General features: G+C 36.5%; 1 protein-coding gene across 6 annotated transcripts in view; it reads right to left on the bottom strand.

Annotated features, from left to right (window-relative positions):
- Positions 1-4,931: 4,931 nt before the first annotated feature.
- Positions 4,932-22,899, bottom strand: part of LOC110451901 (heparan sulfate glucosamine 3-O-sulfotransferase 1-like) — a 107,564-nt gene continuing 89,596 nt past the window's right edge. For all 6 annotated transcript variants that reach the window (XM_021500121.1, XM_021500124.1, XM_021500122.1 and 3 more), the window contains 2 exons: positions 7,856-7,924; positions 4,932-6,189 (listed from right to left, as the gene is read on the bottom strand). In XM_021500121.1, coding sequence (XP_021355796.1) covers positions 5,119-6,168 — 1,050 coding nt within the window. In that variant the 5' untranslated portion in view covers positions 6,169-6,189; positions 7,856-7,924 and the 3' untranslated portion in view covers positions 4,932-5,118. The remainder of the gene's footprint in view (positions 6,190-7,855; positions 7,925-22,899) is intronic.

The raw sequence follows: 22,899 nt of genomic DNA, 5'->3' as shown, positions 1-22,899 counted from the left end.
CTTTCTATTTCACGCACTTTCTATTTCACACACCTTCTTTTTCACACACTTTCTATTTCACACACTTTCTGTTTCACACACTTTCTATTTCACACACTTTCTATTTCACACACTTTCTTTTTCACACACCTTCTTTTTCACACCACATTGGTTATAGCAGTACCAAACAGTAAATAGACGTAAGAGTCGCATCACAAATCAAGTCGACACACGAAATCAATGTTTCTCAGACATCGCTTCTCATATGTTACGTCATAACTATTATTTTCGTATCAATGAATGTTTTCTGAACATCATTAAAAACGTGAACTAAATTTAAAATTACAAATACACCAAAGCATACTGTGATTGTTAAGTAAATGATAAAATTAAAAAGACATAGAATACACGTTTTTCCTGATTTAGAGTGATGCTATTGTTGCGTTCTACATGACAATGTACAATGTTCAGCTGATTCAACGTGTAGTTACACATTGCAATCTTTCAGTTCACATTCATAATCAATATACAACTGAACTGACAAATTCATGAATCGTACTAGCGCACTAGAGCTTCATAATGAATATTAACGACAAACGCCTGCGTGAAGCAGTCCAATACTTGTATCTACTATTGTAGGACGTACTTTGTCTCGGTCAATATCTATTTCCCCGGTTCAGATAACCGCATTTTCACCTCAACACGAGTTCATAATAGATAATAATATGATGGAAAAACGCGTATTTATGTTGAGATTGCTGATATATAAACAAAACAATGAACAAAGACCTGTGATCTGATCAAGGTCGAGATATGTAATCTAAATGTGAAATAGGTTTACATGTATAGCATGCCATCATATGGGTTCATTACATAATATTGAAACAAAAATCATAAATAGTAAATATATTGTCTACAACAACCTAGAGCACAACACAGTTTGATATCTTGTTAGATATAAACCAATCACATCAAAAAGCACGTAATGATTAGTGTCAACTAGGACCAAACGCCATATTTTATAGACCAATTTCAATGAATTTTCAACTGAGCACGCATTAAGTGAATTGAAGGTAGATAGCACAAGCGCTCAGTGCATTATCTCCACGATAAGTTCCAATTTATTTTGGATTTTTTAAACTTTGAGTTGCTTTTCAATTCACTATGGCGAAGAGTTGTGTACGAAAGAAATCTATCATTTTTTTACTTTTCCACAAAAACATATCGGCTCCGCCAGTGGAATTTGATCCCTAAACCTTATAACGCAGTGAGCTTATCAAATCGGCCTAGGAATCATTTCGAAATGGTTTGCCTCCCTAAAAATGATCACAACCTATACGACACCGGTAAACAGTAACCAGATGAGGGACTTAAAAAGTTAACGTTTACTTGAAATACCTATATGGCATCCACCTGTCGCTGTTTAGTCATAATCACGGTTATTAGTGAAGTAATCTGACCGGAAGTGACGTAAAAGTTACATTACACCAATATGAATACAGTTACACCTACACATTAAACAAACCATCCCTGTGTTATAGAGTTGGTTTTTGTAGGAATCTTTGATAGCTTTAAACAAAATGTAGCATACTAAAAACCTTAGGTACTATCGTTATCCATAGTAATCACATTGTCTATATATTTAAAACAATACAGCATTACAAGGTAGGTCTACACATAGGAACTCTTAGGCTCATTTAATATGGTGATTTGTACAAATGTGATAGAATCTTTGGTGAAATATATTAAAGCTTGAAGGGCAGAATCTAGCCATACTAAACATAATTAGCTAACGACGCAGTCAAACAATAAAAGGGATGTTTTACAATTATTCAGCATATTTAAACAAAATGTCCGCTAATGTGGTAGAAATGAAGAAACAGTTGTCCTGTAGTGTGTGTGTGTTTATAACATAAACCGCTATCAAAGGTCTCGCTTGTCAAAGAATCAGATAGCTGAATCGTTCGTGGTCTGTTATTCTAGCGACGGAACTCTTTACTTGGTGCTACTTGTGAGTTACCGTGTGACTGTGATTGTGACTTTGATATGTTACCACGCGAGTGTGTTTTCTGGCCGTGTGCTGTTTACCGTGTGGTGCTTGTGGGTTACCGTGTGTGTGCTATATGTTACAGTGTTACTATGTCTGAACGTGTGACTTTGATATGTTACCACGTGAGTGTGTTTTCTGGCCGTGTGCTGTTTACCTTGTGGTGTTGGTGGGTTACCGTGTGTGTGCTATATGTTACAGTGTTACTATGTCTGAACGTGGCCGTGTGCTGTTTACCGTGTGGTGTTGGTGGGTTACCGTGTGTGTGCCGCTAACGATATCTTGATCAGGGAGAGTGACTACCGTTGATGACTGACAGACTGAACGAGACTGGAACAGTTACATTAGGACATTGACATGTTTGTCTTGTTGTACTGATATATATCGCCCTAAAAGTCCAAGCGTCGGGGGCAATCTTGTCGCACCTTGGGCTTAAAACATTTCTCTAGATATTGCGTTTTTCGAGGAAGTCATTGACAAAAGCATCAATCATTGACAAAAGCATCAATGTGCAAATCATGTTTAGTATTACATGTATATGTCTGTTTATGAGGTTAAGAGCTATTGTATAGATACCTATAATAGGTCACAACTAAAGATAAATCGTCATGGTTCTTCAGAACACTACGTGTATTGGTTTTGACTGATAATTCCGTTAAGTTAACCGTGTTTGGTACAACTAGTTGCTGAAGGGAGAAAAGGCCATGGACATTATGTACGATTATCAAGATAAGGACAATAATATGAGTATCAGGCTTAAGATGTACATTATGGAACTGTAATGGAGTAAGATGAAGGTGAGGTAATATTCCTGTCACACTCTTAACAAATAAATGGAAAAATATACAATCTAATGGCACATGTAAAACATGAACAATTTGAAACTATGGTGACGGGGGCCTGTGGCGGGGTCACAATCTGACCCAGACACTGCCTTTGTTCTGTAACTCAACAAATAATACACCACATATAATGGTGACGGGGGCCTGTGACGGGGTCAATATCTGACCCAGACACTGCCTTTGTTCTGTAACTCAACAAATAAAACACCACACATAATGGTGACGGGGGCCTGTGACGGGGTCAATATCTGACCCAGACACTGCCTTTGTTCTTTAACTCAACAAATAATACACCACACATAATTGTGACGGGGGCCTGTGACGGGGTCAATTTCTGACCCAGACACTGCCTTTTTTCTGTTACTCAAAAAATAAAACATCACACATAATGGTATCGGGGGCCTGTGACTCCCACAACAAATCAAACACCACACATAATGGTGACGGGGGCTGTGACGGGGTCACAATCTGACCCAGACACTACTCAACAAATAAAACTTCACACATTATAGTGACGGGGGCCTGTGACTCCCACAACAAATCAAACATCACACTACTAGCTAAATGAAGTAGTTGTTGTTGCATGAAAAACAACATTTATTAAACTCGAGAGCGGGTACAGAGGCTGCGCCTGAGGTCGAGCGGGTACAGAGGCTGCGCCTGAGGTCGAGCGGGTACAGAGGCTGCGCCTGAGGTCGAGCGGGTACAGATGCTGCGCCTGAGGTCGATCTAATCTTCTTAACATGAACACTATTGTGTGATACATGTACCAATTCTACATACTTCCTAAATTACAAGAAACGCACTTAAACAATGATATTTAAATACGTGGAGTACGTTGGTACATGACTGTAAAACGCAAGTTTGAATACCTTAAAGATAGCATTAGTCGTAGTTATAATGTTAAATATTTGTAAGTGTAATGGAGATTATGTTGAAAAATTCAAGTAACAATGAAGAGTCGACTTTATGAAATACTAATAAATTAAGTACTGCTTCAATAGATGTAGCTATATGGAATGTTTTAAAACCGAAACGAAATTAAATAACCTTCTCTACAATGATACACTTCATAAAAATGGAAATGATAAAAATGATTATATTTACTGTACACGGGAAAACGTTTGCCCAGTCAAATATTCGCCCTTTACAGGTAACAGTAATATTCGCCCTTTACAGGTAACAATTCTATTCGCCCTTTACAGGTAACAGTTATATTCGCCCTTTACAGGTAACAATACTATTCGCCCTTTACATGTAACAATACTATTCGCCCTTTACAGGTAACAATAATATTCGCCCTTTACAGGTAACAATACTATTTGCCCTTTACAGGTAACAATACTATTCGTCCTTTACAGGTAACAATACTATTCGCCCTTTACAGGTAACAATACTATTCGCCCTTTACAGGTAACAGTTATATTCGCCCTTTACAGGTAACAATACTATTCGCCCTTTACAGGTAACAATAATATTCGCCCAGTGCAAATTTCGACCTCCTCACATGAAGTTACTTTATAAAGTATGTTGTGAAATAGCATTCGCTGTTATATTAACTTTGCCCTCATTGCAAAGGGCGAAAAAGGCGAAAATTATACTGCAGCGAAAACTTTCACGTCTACATTTTTTTTCTGGAATGTATACAAATAGTGAAAAAAGATGATGGTAAATAAAAATGATTTGTATTGTAAAGGCCAGGTATGCAATGATGAATTCATATACACATGGTACGTTTCATTTGAGCTATCAAATCACCTCCATGATCCCATATACAGTGTATCACCAATACATTGACTCCTCGCCAAGCTCAGTATCAGCTGAAGGGTATAAGTAAAGTTAGCTTGAGGTAAAGACTCACGGTGTAGAAACTAAGACTCATTGATATCTACCAATCTCAATTTCAATTTCAATATTCAAAATCGTTTCAAAAAATTATGCAACTGATTTACATAGGTTGTTCTTTTGAAAACCTGAAAAGGTTAAACCACTTAAATGATCAGCATATTCGCTGTATTGGTAAAGTGATTTTTTTTGTATCATGCGTAATTTCAATTTTCCTTTTTTTTTTTTTTTAAAGAGACACATTGTGCATAATCGTAAAGAATATTAAATTAAGTTTGAAATAACTTGTTCGATTTTTTCCGCTAAAACAAACGGGCATCACGATAACTCACAATGTTAACGTTAAAATGTTCAAGATCACGAACGACAGAGCTGCCTGAAGAAGTAGAATAATATCACAAACGTTCACCAATGAAACGAACGACCGATCGCCCGGTAAAATTTTTCGTTCCAAGGCCTAAAGAAATCTTTCAGCTTGCGCATCACGACCGGGTCAATAAGCGGATGTCGTCTGCCCTTTGTTTCCGGCAGACATTTTGTTTCTTCCCTGCGACCTTTGTTCTTTTTAACGCAGTAAAAGCCCTTTGTTGAGCTGAACACGAACTTGTCTTGTGTCATGCAGTGAGGTATTCCCAGAAAACGTTCTACTTTCTTCACCTCCTCGTACGGATTAAGAATCAAGTTACCTCCATCCACAAAATGTAAATTTTCCAATGGGAAGTACTTGAGCCACTTGAGCAGGTGCTTGTAGTAAATTGAAGGTTTGATTATCTTTTCAGATCCGTCCACCTCTCCTGTGGTCTGATCTATCACAAAATCTTCAAATTTTGGATACTCAATATCGTCATTCTCGCTCTTTTTGAGCTTCCTTTGTAGGTAATCAGAAACGGTCCGTTCGATTGGCTCCCGTACAACAACGATCAGCTTCACAGCCGAACTCATGTTATAAATTCGGTCCACAGTTTTCTTATTGTGGAAGTAGTTACTCGTTTTTTCCATAGTTAATTGACCTTGCATTGCCATTGGCAACTGGTTTTTATACCATTCATATCCATTTTCATATTCAAAATCGAAGAAACTGATTTCAGCATTGGCAATTTCCACATATGGATGCATATCTAGATAAAAACGCATGGCTCCTGTCCCTGCTTTACGCACGCCGATGATGAGAGCTTCTGGTAGCTTCTTTCTCGGGCTTCCCTCTTTCAGTTTCTTACATAACTGCAGACTATCCGGAGTTTGAACCGGAGTCAATTCACACGTATTTTCACGCAAACAAAATCTCTCAGAAAGGCATCCTAAGGTTATCAATATTGCGGCAACGATAACTACAAATAAACATACCACCGTCTTATATCGCGAGACTTTGCGATAACACACACTACGTGACGCAAGCATCCCCTTCTCTGTGTCGTTGTATAGGAAATTTACCTGGTCTTTTGAAACCATGATCATTTCAATGCCACCCCTCTGTTTCTGTAAACAAAAAAGGAGAGAAAATATAACATAAGTGAGATAAAGGATAAAACTTCATCTACGAGTAAACTTTTATCTAGTTGTCTATTTTTAGTATACTTGGGCCGTTTTCGTATATTGCGATCCAAACGGTTGGACCGGTTGGACTAGAGTTGTTCGTCTATGAAATAAGGTCGGACCTATTAATCTGTTGCTGCTTTCATGCGAGCCTTGACAAAGCCTCCCAAGGCCTTCATAAACATTTGCAGGTCCGGCAGGATTTATACCCGAAAATATTACATTTAAAAACAGAATAACGGTTGTTCCGCATACATGAATGGGCCCTATTAAAGTAATCAAAACAAAATCAACCTTAAACAGTGTTTCGAGTTTCTCTCGAATCCAGCGACTCGACTAGAGTAATAAACAGCTGTGGCGTGAACTTGTGAATTTCTGTTTAATATTCACCGAATATTCACCGGAACGCGAGCCCCGGAAACACGACACCAGACAAAATGTCTGGTAAGGCTACCGATCTGATTAATAACAATTATACTTCTATAATACATGTATATGTCGTAGTATAACACGAAACTTTTGTAATTATAATACAGTGTAATGTATGCTATTGTGGTCAACTGTACGTGTAATATAATGTATGTGATTTTATCTAACTGTATTATTTTAATGTAATGATATTGTGGTCAACTGTACATGTAATATAATGTATGTGATTTTATCTAACTGTATTATTTTAATGGAATGATATTGTGGTCAACTGTATATGTAATATAATGTATGTGATTTTATCTAACTGTATTATTTTAACGTATGTCATTGTATTATAATGTATTATCATGATTGAAACGTGATGATGTATATCATTGCATTCAACCGTTCTAATGTGTAAGTCATTGTATAATACCTATTACATGTTTATACAATGTATGGTTGTGTTGTACTAGGGGCATGCAGTGTCTACTTCCCAATATGTCGTGAAACGTCATGCGATCAAGAATACGAATCTAATTAACGTTTGACAGAAAACCACGACGTTATTCTGGAAAAAAAAAAATGCTCTTCCACTATTTGGTTAAACCTGTTGTTTTAAGTGTGTTATTAAAACAACAAAAATATATACAATATATAGAATGGCAGAATGGAACGTATGGTAAATACATAAATGTTAGAAGGAAGCATTTCACTTCTTAATTTCGTAACAGGTGAGAGAACAATGTACGGCCAGACCGAGATTCAAACCCAGAACCTCCGAACTCTATAAACGGACGCTCTACCATTGACCTACCCGATAGCCAGCGATCGACCTACCCGATAGCCTGCGATCGACCCAGTGCAAGTCTGCTACACATGGACATTTCTTTTACCAAAGAAAAAACCCGGACGCATCAATTCGTCCAAAACACAAAACAGAGAAATCTGATATTTTAGTCATGTTTTCTCGTTGAATAACATTTATTTTTCACGAGTATTGAATCATCCTTTATTTCGTTCATTCGTGTGAGAATATTGTGTTTATTGACCCAATAAAACATTAAAAAAAAATGAGAAAGTGACTGTGTGCGACCGTCTGTTGTGTTGGTATGCACTTGTAGAGGAAGTAAGTACGGTTATACATTGTTAACGCTCTCACCGAGTGACGTTTTGTAGGGAGAAGTACAACACTTACGGTGGGTTAACTGTTCCTCTGTAGATTGTCGGTCTAGACAATGTTTCTCGGGGCGATCTGGTCAGAAACCTGTCAAAGACATAATAAAATGAACGATTAAAACCACTCATCATAAAACATCGATGTCATATGTAAGTGACTTTTCTCACTATGTTATTCTGATATATTGGGTCCAGACAGGGTAGGAGGGTAATGCTGTCGACGCCGAGATATGATCGATTTTGTATAAGAGTTGCCTCCCTTGAGACATGTAATGCAATCTCTACACTGGTCTTCCATGTATATTAATTGCTTGGTATCATTTGTTATGGACGTAATATAATCCATCATTCACATCAAAAATCCATAAACTAAAGAGGGGATAATGGTATTCATTGTCGGTTTAGTAGACTTTCCAAAGATTTTAGCTCCCTAGACACATTAATCCGCTTTGCAAGGTTTTAATTCCCGCGGGAAATCAGAGGAATGTCCTTACTATTACATGTACCCCCTTAAACGACATATCAACAATGCGTTTATCGAAAACACTCAAACACAACCACCAGTTTTGCATAATTCTAATCCAATGTATGGTAATATGTTGGAGCCAATTTCATGGAAACCGATGACTAGACCTGGCTAGACAATAATTTGCAAGATAATGTAACGTGTCATCGCCTACCGTATACCCTATCCCGAAATCTTAAGGACGGATAATTCCGAGTCGTAACGCTATCAGGTCTGTATCACCGCAATGTTTGTGTCAACGCAGCCGTGTGCTACTGCCAGATCAGTATTTGACAGACCGAAGCAATGATCCCGTCACAGAAGTGAGTTACACAACATTTCAATGACCATTGGTATGTATGTAATGAAATCACGAATGACTACAATAGGTTCGACCGTCTTCGCCAGCCAAATTGTCCAGGAACGGCGAGTGTGGATTATAAGCTTCAGACATCGATCGACTTATTTGACTGACGCTTGATTTGAGAACGAGATAATACTACTACATGTTCGTTGAATCGCAAAAGTTACAGTACTAGAAACGACCAAACGATACATACTATTTGTACAAACAAGATATACTTTGTATTTCTTTGTACAAGATACACACAAGATATTCTTTGTATTTCTTTGTACAAGATACAACAAGATATACTTTGTATTTCTTTGTACAAGATAAAAACACGATATACTTTGTATTTCTTTGTACAAGATACGACAAGATATACTTTGTATTTCTTTGTACAAGATAAAAACACGATATACTTTGTATTTCTTTGTACAAGATACAACAAGATATACTTTGTATTTTTTTGTACAAGATACAAACACGATATACTTTGCATTTCTTTGTACAAGATACAACAAGATATACTTTGTATTTCTTTGTACAAGATACAAACACGCTATACTTTGTATTTCTTTGTACAAGATACACACAAGATATACTTTGTATTTCTTTGTACAAGATAAAAACACGATATACTTTGTATTTCTTTGTACAAGATACACACAAGATATTCTTTGTATTTCTTTGTACAAGATACAACAAGATATAATTTGTATTTCTTTGTACAAGATACAAACACGCTATACTTTGTATTTCTTTGTACAAGATACACCAAGATATACTTTGTATTTCTTTGTACAAGATAAAAACACGATATACTTTGTATTTCTTTGTACAAGATACCCACCAGATATACTTTGTATTTCTTTGTACAAGATACCCACCAGATATACTTTGTATTTCTTTGTACAAGATACAAACAAGATATATTTTGTATTTCTTTGTTCAAGATACAAACAAGATATATTTTGTATTTCTTTGTTCAAGATACAAACAAGATATATTTTGTATTTCTTTGTACAAGATACAAACAAGATTTATTTTGTATTTCTTTGTACAAGATACAAACACGATATACTTTGTATTTCTATATACAAGATACAACAAGATATACTTTGTATTTCTTTGTACAAGATAAAAACACGATATACTTTGTATTTCTTTGTACAAGATACGACAAGATATACTTTGTATTTCTTTGTACAAGATACACCCAAGATATACTTTGTATTTCTTTGTACAAGATACAAACAAGATATATTTTGTATTTCTTTGTACAAGATACAAACAAGATATACCTTGTATTTCTTTGTACAAGATACAAACACGATATACTTTGTATTTCTTTGTACAAGATACAACAAGATATATTTTGTATTTATTTGTACAAGATATAAACAAGATATACTTTGTATTTCTTTGTACAAGATACACACAAGATATACTTTGTATTTCTTTGTACAAGATACAACAAGATATACTTTGTATTTCTTTGTACAAAATACAAACAAGATATACTTTGTATTTCATTGTACAAGATACAACAAGATATACTTTGTATTTATTTGTACAAGATAAAAACACGATATACTTTGTATTTCGTTGTACAAGATACAAACACGATTTATTTTGTATTTCTTTGTACAAGATACAAACAAGATATAGTTTGTATTTCTTTGTACAAGATACAAACACGATATCCATTGTATTTCTTTGTACAAGATACAAACAAGATATTCTTTGTATTTCTTTGTACAAGATACAAACACGATATCCATTGTATTTCTTTGTACAAGATACAAACAAGATATTCTTTGTATTTCTTTGTACAAGATACAACAAGATATAATTTGTATTTCTTTGTACAAGATACACACAAGATATACTTTGTATTTCTTTGTACAAGATACATCACGATATACTTTGTATTTCTTTGTACAAGATAGAAACAGGATTTATTTTGTATTTCTTTGTACAAGATACAAACACGATATCCATTGTATTTCTTTGTACAAGATACAAACAAGATATTCTTTGTATTTCTTTGTACAAGATTCACACAAGATATCCTTTGTATTTCTTTGTACAAGATACAAACAAGATATTCTTTGTATTTCTTTGTACAAGATACAACAAGATATATTTTGTATTTATTTGTACAAGATATAAACAAGATATACTTTGTATTTATTTGTACAAGATACACACAAGATATACTTTGTATTTCTTTGTACAAGATACGACAAGATATACTTTGTATTTCTTTGTACAAAATACAAACAAGATATACTTTGTATTTCATTGTACAAGATACAACAAGATATACTTTGTATTTATTTGTACAAGATAAAAACACGATATCCTTTGTATTTCGTTGTACAAGATACAAACACGATTTATTTTGTATTTCTTTGTACAAGATACAATAAGATATACTTTGTATTTCTTTGTACAAGATACAGACAAGATATACTTTGTATTTCTTTGTACAAGATACGATATACTTTGTATTTCTTTGTACAAAATACAACACGATATACTTTGTATTTCTTTGTACAAGATACATCACGATATACTTTGTATTTCTTTGTACAAGATACGATATACTTTGTATTTCTTTGTACAAAATACAAACAAGATATACTTTGTATTTCATTGTACAAGATACAACAAGATATACTTTGTATTTCGTTGTACAAGATACAAGCACGATTTATTTTGTATTTCTTTGTACAAGATACAAACAAGATATAGTTTGTATTTCTTTGTACAAGATACAAACACGATTTATTTTGTATTTCTTTGTACAAGATACAAACACGATTTATTTTGTATCTCTTTGTACAAGATACAACAAGATATACTTTATACTTTGTATTTCTTTGTACAAGATACACACAAGATATACTTTGTATTTCTTTGTACAAGATACGATATACTTTGTATTTCTTTGTACAAAATACAAACAAGATATACTTTGTATTTCATTGTACAATATACAACAAGATATACTTTGTATTTATTTGTACAAGATACACACAAGATATACTTTGTATTTCTTTGTACAAGATACGACAAGATATACTTTGTATTTCTTTGTACAAAATACAACACGATATACTTTGTATTTCTTTGTACAAGATAGAAACAGGATTTATTTTGTATTTCTTTGTACAAGATACAATAAGATATACTTTGTATTTCTTTGTACAAGATACAACACGATATACTTTGTATTTCTTTGTACAAGGTACAACAAGATATACTTTGTATTTCTTTGTACCAGATACAAACACGATATACTTTGTATTTCTTTTTACAAGATACAAACACGATATACTTTGTATTCTTTGTACAAGATACAAACAAGATATACTTTGAAACACGATATACTTTGTATTTCTTTGTACAAGGTACAACAAGATATACTTTGTATTTCTTTGTACCAGATACAAACACGATATACTTTGTATTTCTTTGTACAAGATACGACAAGATATACTTTGTATTTCTTTGTACAAAATACAAACAAGATATACTTTGTATTTCATTGTACAATATACAACAAGATATACTTTGTATTTATTTGTACAAGATACAAACACGATATACTTTGTATTTCTTTGTACAAGATACAAACACGATATACATTGTATTTCTTTGTACAAGATACAAACAAGATACAAATTATACTTCTCAGTGATAACACTAAAAATAACCCAAAGAGATATTGTATTAATTAGTACAAACATTTATTAGAAATGCTTTTTCATGATTGGAAAAGTTGATTTGTGATGTCATTGACGTAGATGCGGATGCGTGATTATCGTGCGTAGTCCATTATTAGTAAAATCAGTTGCAACATTCACAATACAATGAACGATTCATTATCAAAGTAGGAAGTCGAACAGGTTTTACAAGACGTTGGTGTTTAACAAAGCTAATTTACCGGAACATTCGTCTCGTATCACAAGTAGCTACCAAGTATAAAGCTCACGTCCACCTGCCTCTGGCTTGTAATTATGAAACAATATGGACAAGGTCTCACTCTTCACAATCGGAAGTGAAGATCATCTGCGATACAAAATAAATTTCACATTTATCCAAAACAATATCATATATACCAAAGGTTGAGTGACTACATTGATAACGAGTCCTCTATTACTAACTCTTATAATGCTAAGCAATGGGGTCTGAACAGGCCAGACATTCTAGTTAACTGACGACGTAACAATTAAACTGTTCTCGATGATAAGTTTGCAAAGAGCTATCTGGTTGGTCAACACAGGTTGTCTATTTTTGTCGACTAATCAGATTGCCCGTTGCAGAAGTTCTCGTATGAAAAACCGAACTTTGTTGGTGCGTCATCAGTGAACTAAGTCACTTCCGGCCTTGTTTTGATACTTAAAATCAGCGGCACGCGACAGAAGCAGTGAACATAGGTTAAAGATTCTTACTCGCAGAAACTTTTTCAATTCTGTGTTTGGGAGTGTTACGCCTTGTCAATTCAGTAGAGTTAAACACTTTTATATTTACAAGACAGCCCTAGATGTATGCGCTCACAGTGAGCAGTACATAAGAGTTCTTGGTATAAAACTACATTGGACATAAGATGTTTTTGCTCACGTATACGTTAGTTACGAAAATAATTCAATGAGTAAGAAAATTGGCTGACGTTCCCCCAAATATAACTCCAATTTACCTGAACTTACAACAGTGGCGGGCGAACTTGATGCGAGACAGATTCCGATAGATATCTGATCAGACGCATGCAATGCACACACAAACACGTGTAAGCTATTTATGGATCTCGGTACAGGTGGCATCCCCTGTCGAAGTACATTTTATCAAGTACCATACCAAGTGATGTGTAGATAATACACCAACAGATGGCGGTACACACTAATCACTCGGACCAGACTAAGCGGTTATTTTATCATAGACATGTATATCAGAAATTGGTGTATAAAAGTCAATGTCGCTTATTTTCAGATGAGAAATATTTCCTAATGAACGACTGTATACAGTAATATTTGATTACGTTTAATACCTGTAATTCAGTTAGCAAAAATAATGTTCGACTCATATTGTTTATATTCCATGTAAAACTGAACAAAGTTTGGTTTACAAGATGACAGATACGTTTACTATACGTAAAACGCTAACCCAACTGAGAGTTCCTATACGTTTAGATGCTGACAGCAACCGACAGAGTTTTATAGTAATATTATAAATCGCACTAATGCCTCCTATTCCCTCTCCCGCCATCAATCCTCGTCCATTCTATCATTTCTCTCTCCACAAACACTCATTTTGCCGTCGTTTAGTTCAAATAGTATATACCCTCGTCCACTTTGTATAATTGGTTTTCTTGCAAAATGTGTTCACTACTTCAACATCTGGAATACGCACTGGTCTAGGAAGTATTTTTGGAGAATTGCTCCTCGTTGCCAAGTGTAATGGTGATCCTCTTTCATCGCCTAAGCTACCAGTACAGGCTCGGGGTCGTAAGAAATAGTGACCCCCTGTGCGCCATAATATTACCGTAAGTGGCGACGTAGGTGGGACCCTTACACAATCATGAGTTTTCAGGAGGGTGCAAAACTTTTTTTCGGAACACGGAAGAGATCGTAATTAATGTTCTGTCCCCCATTACAACACTTGGAAACGTTCCTTTCCTACCTGCTCTCCCTGCTCTCCCTGTTCGGCGGTGTCTCCGACAATCTTACTACATCCAACCCATTGTTCGAACACAATGACCAAATTGCGCGGATCAGGTGGCATGCTATCGTGTCCAGATACTGTTTCAGTAAAATCGCACTGAACATGAATTAAATGGCCACATCGCCCCCGGACACCGTAGTGACATGACTATTGCACTTTCGAGGACTGAAGCCCCTAGCAAAGCATCAGTAAGTCACCATGTGTAGTCGGACAAATATTGGTCTCCAGGCATACACACGTAAACCATTCTGTAAATCGTTTTGTCCGGAATCTGAAGTATCTTATCAAACATCATTGGAATCAAAGAATTATTCTCTAAAAGTAATTGAATTCAGTTCCGTTTTTATAAACAGCTCTCAAAAGTAAGTAAACTAATTATCAATTTTACACCCAATCAAACACACATGGAGAAAAAATGCTAAATGAACTTACAAAAAATGTAATAGATTATGGACATTTAAGTACGTTGCAAGTCTGCATTTCTCAGTTCAAAAGAAATTTATGAAGAAATATGTAATGTATTTTTGTATGGCTGCGGATTTTGTCTAACATTAGCAACAAGACAATGGAACAGCCCAATCCAAATTCTAACTGTGCTTAAAAATACATTATGTATTATGTACATTTGGTGAAACAAAACATACAAATCTACATGTAGATGAACTTAACAATAAAACTTCAATATATAAACAATTTTTGACTTAAATCTAGATGTTGTCAAGATTGCTTCGGGACACCGTAGCCGGATGTGCACAGAAAGACTACCCGAAACAATGTAGAACTGAGAAAACGATGCATAAAAAACACATGAAGATACCAGGCAATGGTGATATCTTACAACGACAAGCCTACCGCACATACCTTTTAAATGCTAATCTCCGGAATCTGATATAAAATGGGCTCACATATGAGAAGTTATCACTAAAATATTGGCAACTCGATCCACGAGGTTGTTCAAATTAACGGAAGGTCACATCCAAATAGTGTATAAACGTTCACCACAAGGTTACCTTAAATGACGTCGGATACGTGATGTCTGACCGTTACTAAGACTGACCAGCTCTATCCTACCCTAGTGCCACACAGAACCGGGTCTAGTCAAGGTTTGGAACGAACGTACCTCCTACTTGAAGGACGCGACATAAACGATACTTCCCGATACGTGACCTACATATTCCTGTTTGTGTCGTAAACAGGGACAGTTAGGATTAAACGTTTAAAATTTAACGGTACGAGGGCGAGTGTTGCGTTCCCAGGTTTCCCGTGACTGATATCAGTAAATACATCGTAACACATATTCCAGTGTGTGTGTCAATATCAATCCATTTTGATCACCACAAGAAAAGAGACGATAAGAACGAGGACGTTTTCCATAATAGAGTAATACCATATGTTCATCATCTAATGAACGTCCCACTAACATGTTTACAAAAAATGACTTGATTTTTACGAGCAAGGAAAATGTTCGTACGAAACGATAAATAGAGATCATTTATCAATATGCCAGAAGTTGACAGATGAAACGAGGCTTCCGACACCATCCTTTGATGTTACCGACGTGAACTATCCGACCTGAGGAGTTATTTTAACAATCTTCACTGTCCCTCAGCATAATGTAATAAAATTAATCGTATGACGCACCACCTTTTGGCATGAATCGGTAAAATTACTAAATACTAAATTGCATCAGATGCGCACATGCTAACAGGTTAGACATGTCAGGAGAAATACGGGTTGATGTGTGTGTGTGTGTGTGTGTAGAGGAGGGGGGGGGGAGGAGGGGGCGGAGGATGCAACATCAGATGCATGCTCACACAGGTACCCAATACACTTCAGATTATACGTACAAAACTTCAGATTATACGTACAAAAATAATGAACTATCATTTCCGGTACCATGATACCTTTTCCAACTTTCACGTATCTGTACTAATTGTTAATTAATCATTAATCTACTTAACCATAGATCATGCATATATTGTTTATGGTTAACGCCATTACATATGCATAAAAATAGACATCTAAGCTCCAGGATGTTTTACTGTTTGCTGCTTGTAATTAGACTCAAAATCCGACGACAATTATATCGTCTTTTGATGTATTGTAATTACACTGATGTCAGCCGGGCCTACAAAGTCAGCGTAGCGTTCAGTAAACACTGACAGACCAATGGCCACCTCTAATAAGCTCTATAACCGGGCCACTAATGAAAGACAGTGTTTTCGTTTGGTGTGTAAAATATATATTATTAAAACATGAAGCATCAGACGATCGCTTGATGGGTATTTGGCTATTTAAAGACAAGTACCAGTGCGTAAGAACCTGATGTGTTTACAGAAAACGAGTAAAGACAGGAAGCACTTCCTCCAGAAACGGTACACGAGAACCTGGTGTGTTCCTTACAAAAATTAGATCCAAAACACTCCCTCGTTGAAAGTAACTTCAAATACTGCTCCGTAAGGGTGTTAAAGGGATATTTGGCCGCCAGCATTTAAGAAAATCTCCACAGAAATGCATTACAGCTCGTACCCACAGAAAAGTGTTACAACATTCCTTGATTAAATAAACGTATTCATTACCTGTAACTTCAGGTATATAGTTACAAACATCCCCGAGGTATCGCATCAGACGCTTCACATCGGTGTAAATACCGTGTAATTGTATATTACAACATTCCATTCATATAAAATCCTGCAACATTTGTAAACGAAGCAGGAGCGTGCCGTCAATAACTGATCGTAATTCGTGGTCTTTGGCACGCTCGATAAAGAGAGCATACATACAGCACATACCACCACAGAAAACTGTTTGAGAGCTATTATATGCTGGAACTCGGATCTGAGAGAAAAACACATGTCCAGAGTATGATTGATAATGCGGAGTCAACCCTAGATCTCTCTCAAATGTGGCCAGCGTACGTCACAGTGGGAGGGTCGACCGGAACCACTACATCAGAACATCTGTACACTGCCAACTCTTTACCAACAAAGTAACCCTCTTAGGTTATCTGATGTATCACAACAATTTCTTCATATACCAATTAACATAACACGATAATGAAACGTCAAATGAATCGTTTTCAGACTTTCTGATTTGTTTGATTTTATCTTGAAACATTTTCAGATGGTGCTGAATCAATTTCTGTAAATATGGACAAAACTGAATGTCTTATCTGGTTTAATTGTTTATTATCTATTTGTACGCAGTTTAACACATCTATAGAAAATGGATTAACACACGCTTTATAAGCCTGTTTCCGGAATATTGATGTAATTATAATTCAACTCTGTTATTAAGAAATAAATAAAATATTCATTTCTTGAAGAGTGTATTAATTAAGAAAATTGGCAAATGTGAATATATAAAAGTGTTCATTAACATTACAAGAAATCAATATATGTGTAGAGAACTTATTTCGTTCGTTTACGCTTCATAACTAGTGAGTCAGACTGACTGGTGGTAGAGCCATATATCTCCCTTGCGACAGACGTAATGCTAATTGCTTATAACGGTCGCGAGGAGTCACTGTAGAGATAGAACGTGTCATATATGTGGTAACATGGATAAGATGTGCCAAAATGTATTACAGCTGTCAACATCCATTATCGTAACCCTGGCTGAGCGTACTATGTCTGCACACCCCTGTATCGATACGGAACAGGCTGTCCGTGTAGGACAGTAGCTAAACAAGTTCAATACCAATCTACAGCTTGCCAATTCGACGCCTTGAAACAGTGTTTTTCACTCAGTGTTTCCACATGTACTTCCCGTAAGAGTCCCCCAATGAGGGGTCCCCCTGCAGAATCAGGGCTAGTATCTTCTGTGTATTTAGAGGACACAAAGGAAACCAAGAAAAGAATTTTTTATCCCACTGCATTGTGTATCGTTATGTGGGACCACTGCATTCTGTATCGTTATGTGGGGCCACTGCATTGTGTATGGTATGTGGGACCACTGCACTGTATATCGTTATGTGGCACCATTGCATTGTGTATCGTTAAGTGGGACAACTGCATTGTGGATCGTTATGTGGGAACACTACATTGTGTATCGTTATGTCAGCCCACTCCATTGTGTATCGTTATGGGACCCACTGTATTGTATATCGGTATGTGGGACAACTGCATTGTGGATCGTTATGTGGGAACACTGCATTGTGTATGTTATGTTGGACCACTGCATTGTGTATCGGTATGTGGGACCACTGCAGTGTGTATCGATATGTGGGAGCACTGCATTGTGTATCGATATGTGGGAGCACTGCATTGTGTATCGTTGTGTGCGACCACTCCATTGTGTATCGTTATGGGACCCACTGTATTGTATATCGTTATGTCGGACCACTGCATTGTGTTTCGTTATGTGGGACCCCTGCATTGTGTATCGTTTTGTGGGACCACTGCATTTTATGTCGTTATGTGGGACCACTACAGTGTGTATGTTATGTGGGACAACTGCATTGTATATCGTTATTTGGGACCACGGCATTGTATATCGTTATGTCGGACCACTGCATTGTGTCTCCTTATGTGGGACCACTGCTTTGTGTATCGTTATGTGCCCCACTGCATTGTATATCGTCATGTGGGACCACTGCATTTTATGTCGTTATGTGGGACCACTGCCTTGTGAATGTTATGTGGGACCACTGCGTTGTGTATCGTTATGTGGGACCACTGCATTGTGTATCGTTATGTGGGACTATGTTTAATCGGGGACTTTCTTCCGTGTGTTGTACAAAGGGGACACGGAAGAGACCAACATTTATCTGCTGCCCGCATTGCAACACATGGGATGTTCTTTCCTGTCTTTATTCTTTTCTATATACATTGTACTTGAAGGCTAAGCACCCGTCCTCATAAGGCCCTGGCTGTTGCGAGAACGTTAAACCCCAAACAAACAAAAACAAATACCCATCTTCACCTCAACTCCACGATCATGCCTTGTATCCCACTCCATGGTGGTATGAGATGATTACTACTCCCCGTTTCAGTTGTGTTTTCCGCAGTGTCCCCAGTTAGGCGATATTGAATTGTTGGGATCAGGACCTTTCCATTTCCATACCAACCGTTTATCTATTTTGTACCATATATTCCGATGTGATTTTATCGATTGCCATCAAGACTTCAATAGTAACATTTATGCATAGAAACATCATGGCTTGCTTCGAAAATCGACCTTCTCTTACCAACTTCAATCAGACAGTGTTTTCGAGGTACAACCTTCCCAGCCAAACCCTCGATCAGGATTTATTTTCGAGGTGCCATCTTTCCTACCCAGACTTCGATCCAACTTTTATTTCCGAGCTACGACCTTCCAAATGCTACCTTCGATAATTTAAACGTTAAGGTACATTTTTTACCACCTCCAACACCCGAACCTCGATTAGACTTCGCCTTTGAGCTACTTCTACTTTTACCAACGATACGACCAGAATATTCCTTTCCACAACTAATAAACCGTAGGTAGCGTCGCCGAATTTTGAAGCAAACAAACCTAAGGCAACGACCAAGTCATTATGTCCACAGATTTGCAGCTAATGTGTATTTAAAATCATTGTCCAACATAAACTTTCAGATTTCCTAATACACTGTACGTACTATGTCTCTGAAATAAACCCCGTTGTCTGCTGGTTGTCAGAGTTAAAAATAATATTTACATAAAAGGTTTCCCTTGTTTTGACAGCTGTTAAAAGAGCTGGGCGCCATTTGTTTCCAGCAATCGGCGATAAAGTTAAAAGTTTCCTGAAAATTGCATCTTACCGTTCAGGAAAAGCGTCTGTTTGTGTCAGTATTGGAGAATTTCTATTTATTTATCGAAGTTTTAAATTGTAACTACATCTGTTTACGACTAGGTAGGAGGCCCGGTTGTCTCTATTGTAACGAACATGGAAATGACAATTTGGGCCAACACGCATTTCGAGGTGAGCTATAGCAATGGTGTCAAATCTTGTGAAGCATTTCTGGTAATAGTTATATGTGGTTTGATAAATTACATGTATATACACATTTGATCATGATTTTTTCTTTTCCTTTTAATCTATTTCTAACAAAACAAAGTATAATCGTAATCAGGTTCGTACGTGACAAAAAGTATGAGTGTTAAATACGTTTGTTGTTGTACAAGATACTCTTCCGAACAGTTACTTTTGTGATTTGATTTCGAAAGGAAATCCCAGACCCATTAAAATATGACATTTCAGTACTTGCTTCATATGTACCAATTCTATAAATTTGATGACAAGAGTTGGTAACTCTTGAGGGATATTTCATACAATATCCATATCGCCCGGTATACAGTAATAGGGGGATCGATACACAATCTCTCAACGAGATGGTTTTGACAGTTTGAAGCCACTTGGGGCCAGAACATAATTTACTATATTGATTTCCCCCGTTATAGGTGTAGCTCTTTGTTGTTGTCGCATTTCTCTCACTGGCCTCCCGCAGGGGGACAGGGAGGCTTAGTATAGCAACATTTTCCTGAGTAGATAAAGATTCGTCATGCATTCACTCTTTTCTATTTCATTCCAAGAGTAATGAAAGGATCCCGGGACGATTCCCCCCGTTAAAGATCTTATCTCAATTTCTTCGGTGAGAATATTCAATTTAAATATTGATTAAAAGTGTGAACAGACTAAATCGCTTGTTCCTGATTGACCCTCGTTTTTCCCTCCCCAGGAGGAGTATTGGGGTTCCCGTTATCGTCCTTACCAATAATTGAACCCGCCCGAATGGTGTAGCTATTGATAACCCCTTGTCCCTCTATTCCCCAAGAAGTACAGACAGATTAATATATCGATAGATATCCTGATTCATCTACCATGCACTTCACTCATGCGGTGAGATGGATATCAACTCGAATACTTGCTTGACCACTCTCAATAGCAGGAGGGAAAAGAAACAATTGTTAGTTTAGAACCTTTTTATAGCAACGCAAACATCATTAATAATCATCAGACACAACATTTTGCATATGTTTTTATCAGGGGACGAACATGTCATTTCAAAACCATATGTTTTTGAAAACCAAATACGAGAGACTTAGATGGTAAAATTCGGGAAATATTTAAAAGCTAAGTATACTAACACGTTCCATTGCTTGAAGACAAAATCACAATATATTCCACAGCGTCAATACGCATTGACAAAAAAATAAACTCAAAACACAGCAGTTACCAGGAAACATGATAAACACGACCTCTATCCCAAACAAAATCACAGTAATTACCAGTTATTTGTGTTATGAACATTACATTGTGAACTTCGACATCTCGACAGAATTGTAAAACCAGAAGATCGATTGCAATGTACTCGATTTTGCTGTATACCAGAAACTTTTTGCTGCAGCTTAACTTCCGCCTTTTCGTCCTCCTTAATAAGGGCAAATTTTGAATTTAAGCAAGAATTAGATAACAACATATTGAACTTGGTAATCAAATATGAATGACAAAACTATCACTTGGCAAATACGAATTTTATCAGCGTATGGCGAAATTTTGACTGGGCGAAAGTATACAAGTATACAGTAAAACAACAATTGCATACGTTGATCCAATCCTGATCTGGTCATCGTAAATGACGGAAACAGAACTCTGTTTTCCAGTGACTATACAGAAACTCGTATAACTAACAAACCTTCCGCCTTTCACAGCACCGTCGTGTACAATCAACAAGGTTGTCGGTGTCTGGTAAAGCTCTCACTGTATCAATGGAGTGACGCCATGCCAGTTGGAGCCATGCTAATACAAGGTTTTATTCGAAAGCGTCCAAAAAATTGTGAAATAGACTTCAGGAAATCTTCACAAACACGGAAACACTCCTCCTATAAATACAGCACATCACGCCGGGCCGTCAAACAACGATCAAGTTCCGTATGAAAACACCAATTGTGGAAAGCCCACTGTGTCTAATCAATAGATATACCGCTACGATTTATGTAACGGAAAACGTGATTTCGATTTCATAAACGACTGATTTTACGTTTAGCGAAACGTTAATATCGAGTTTATTGAGAGGGAAAAGGAATAATTATCATCAACAACACGAAGTTATGCTGTTCATTCTATATCTACTTCTATAATACAGTTAAGTTTCCTCTACACATGTACAGCATGAGTGCTGTATTAGTTTAGACATTTCGCCAGTTGGTCCGCGAGGGGAAGCTTACATTGGTCAAGTCAGGAATACCGTTGTGTTGTCTGCTTGTCCAGCCAAGCTATAGAACGTATTTGTCCTTCCCATATATGTTTGTCCAACGTCCAGTATAAAGTATTTGTCTTTGCTATCTCTGTCCAGCCGGATCGTTAGAACGTACTTGTTGTTGCCTTCTGTTTTGCCAGACCGTTTCGTTTTAAGGTTTGTCATCTGTTTGTCCTGCCAGATCGGCGACAGAATTTACATATTTGTTAATATGAATTTGTTGGAAAAATAACAACATAGCCGTGATATTGACAAATAAGGGGTCCTAAGTTTAAGTAAACGAA

Source organism: Mizuhopecten yessoensis, unplaced genomic scaffold (assembly GCF_002113885.1).
Source record: "Mizuhopecten yessoensis strain PY_sf001 unplaced genomic scaffold, ASM211388v2 scaffold6285, whole genome shotgun sequence".
In the NCBI taxonomy this organism is placed as follows: Eukaryota; Metazoa; Mollusca; class Bivalvia; order Pectinida; family Pectinidae; genus Mizuhopecten; species Mizuhopecten yessoensis.
The sequence above is the reverse complement of the archived record's forward strand: the minus strand, read 5'-3'. Positions and strand labels throughout refer to the sequence as shown.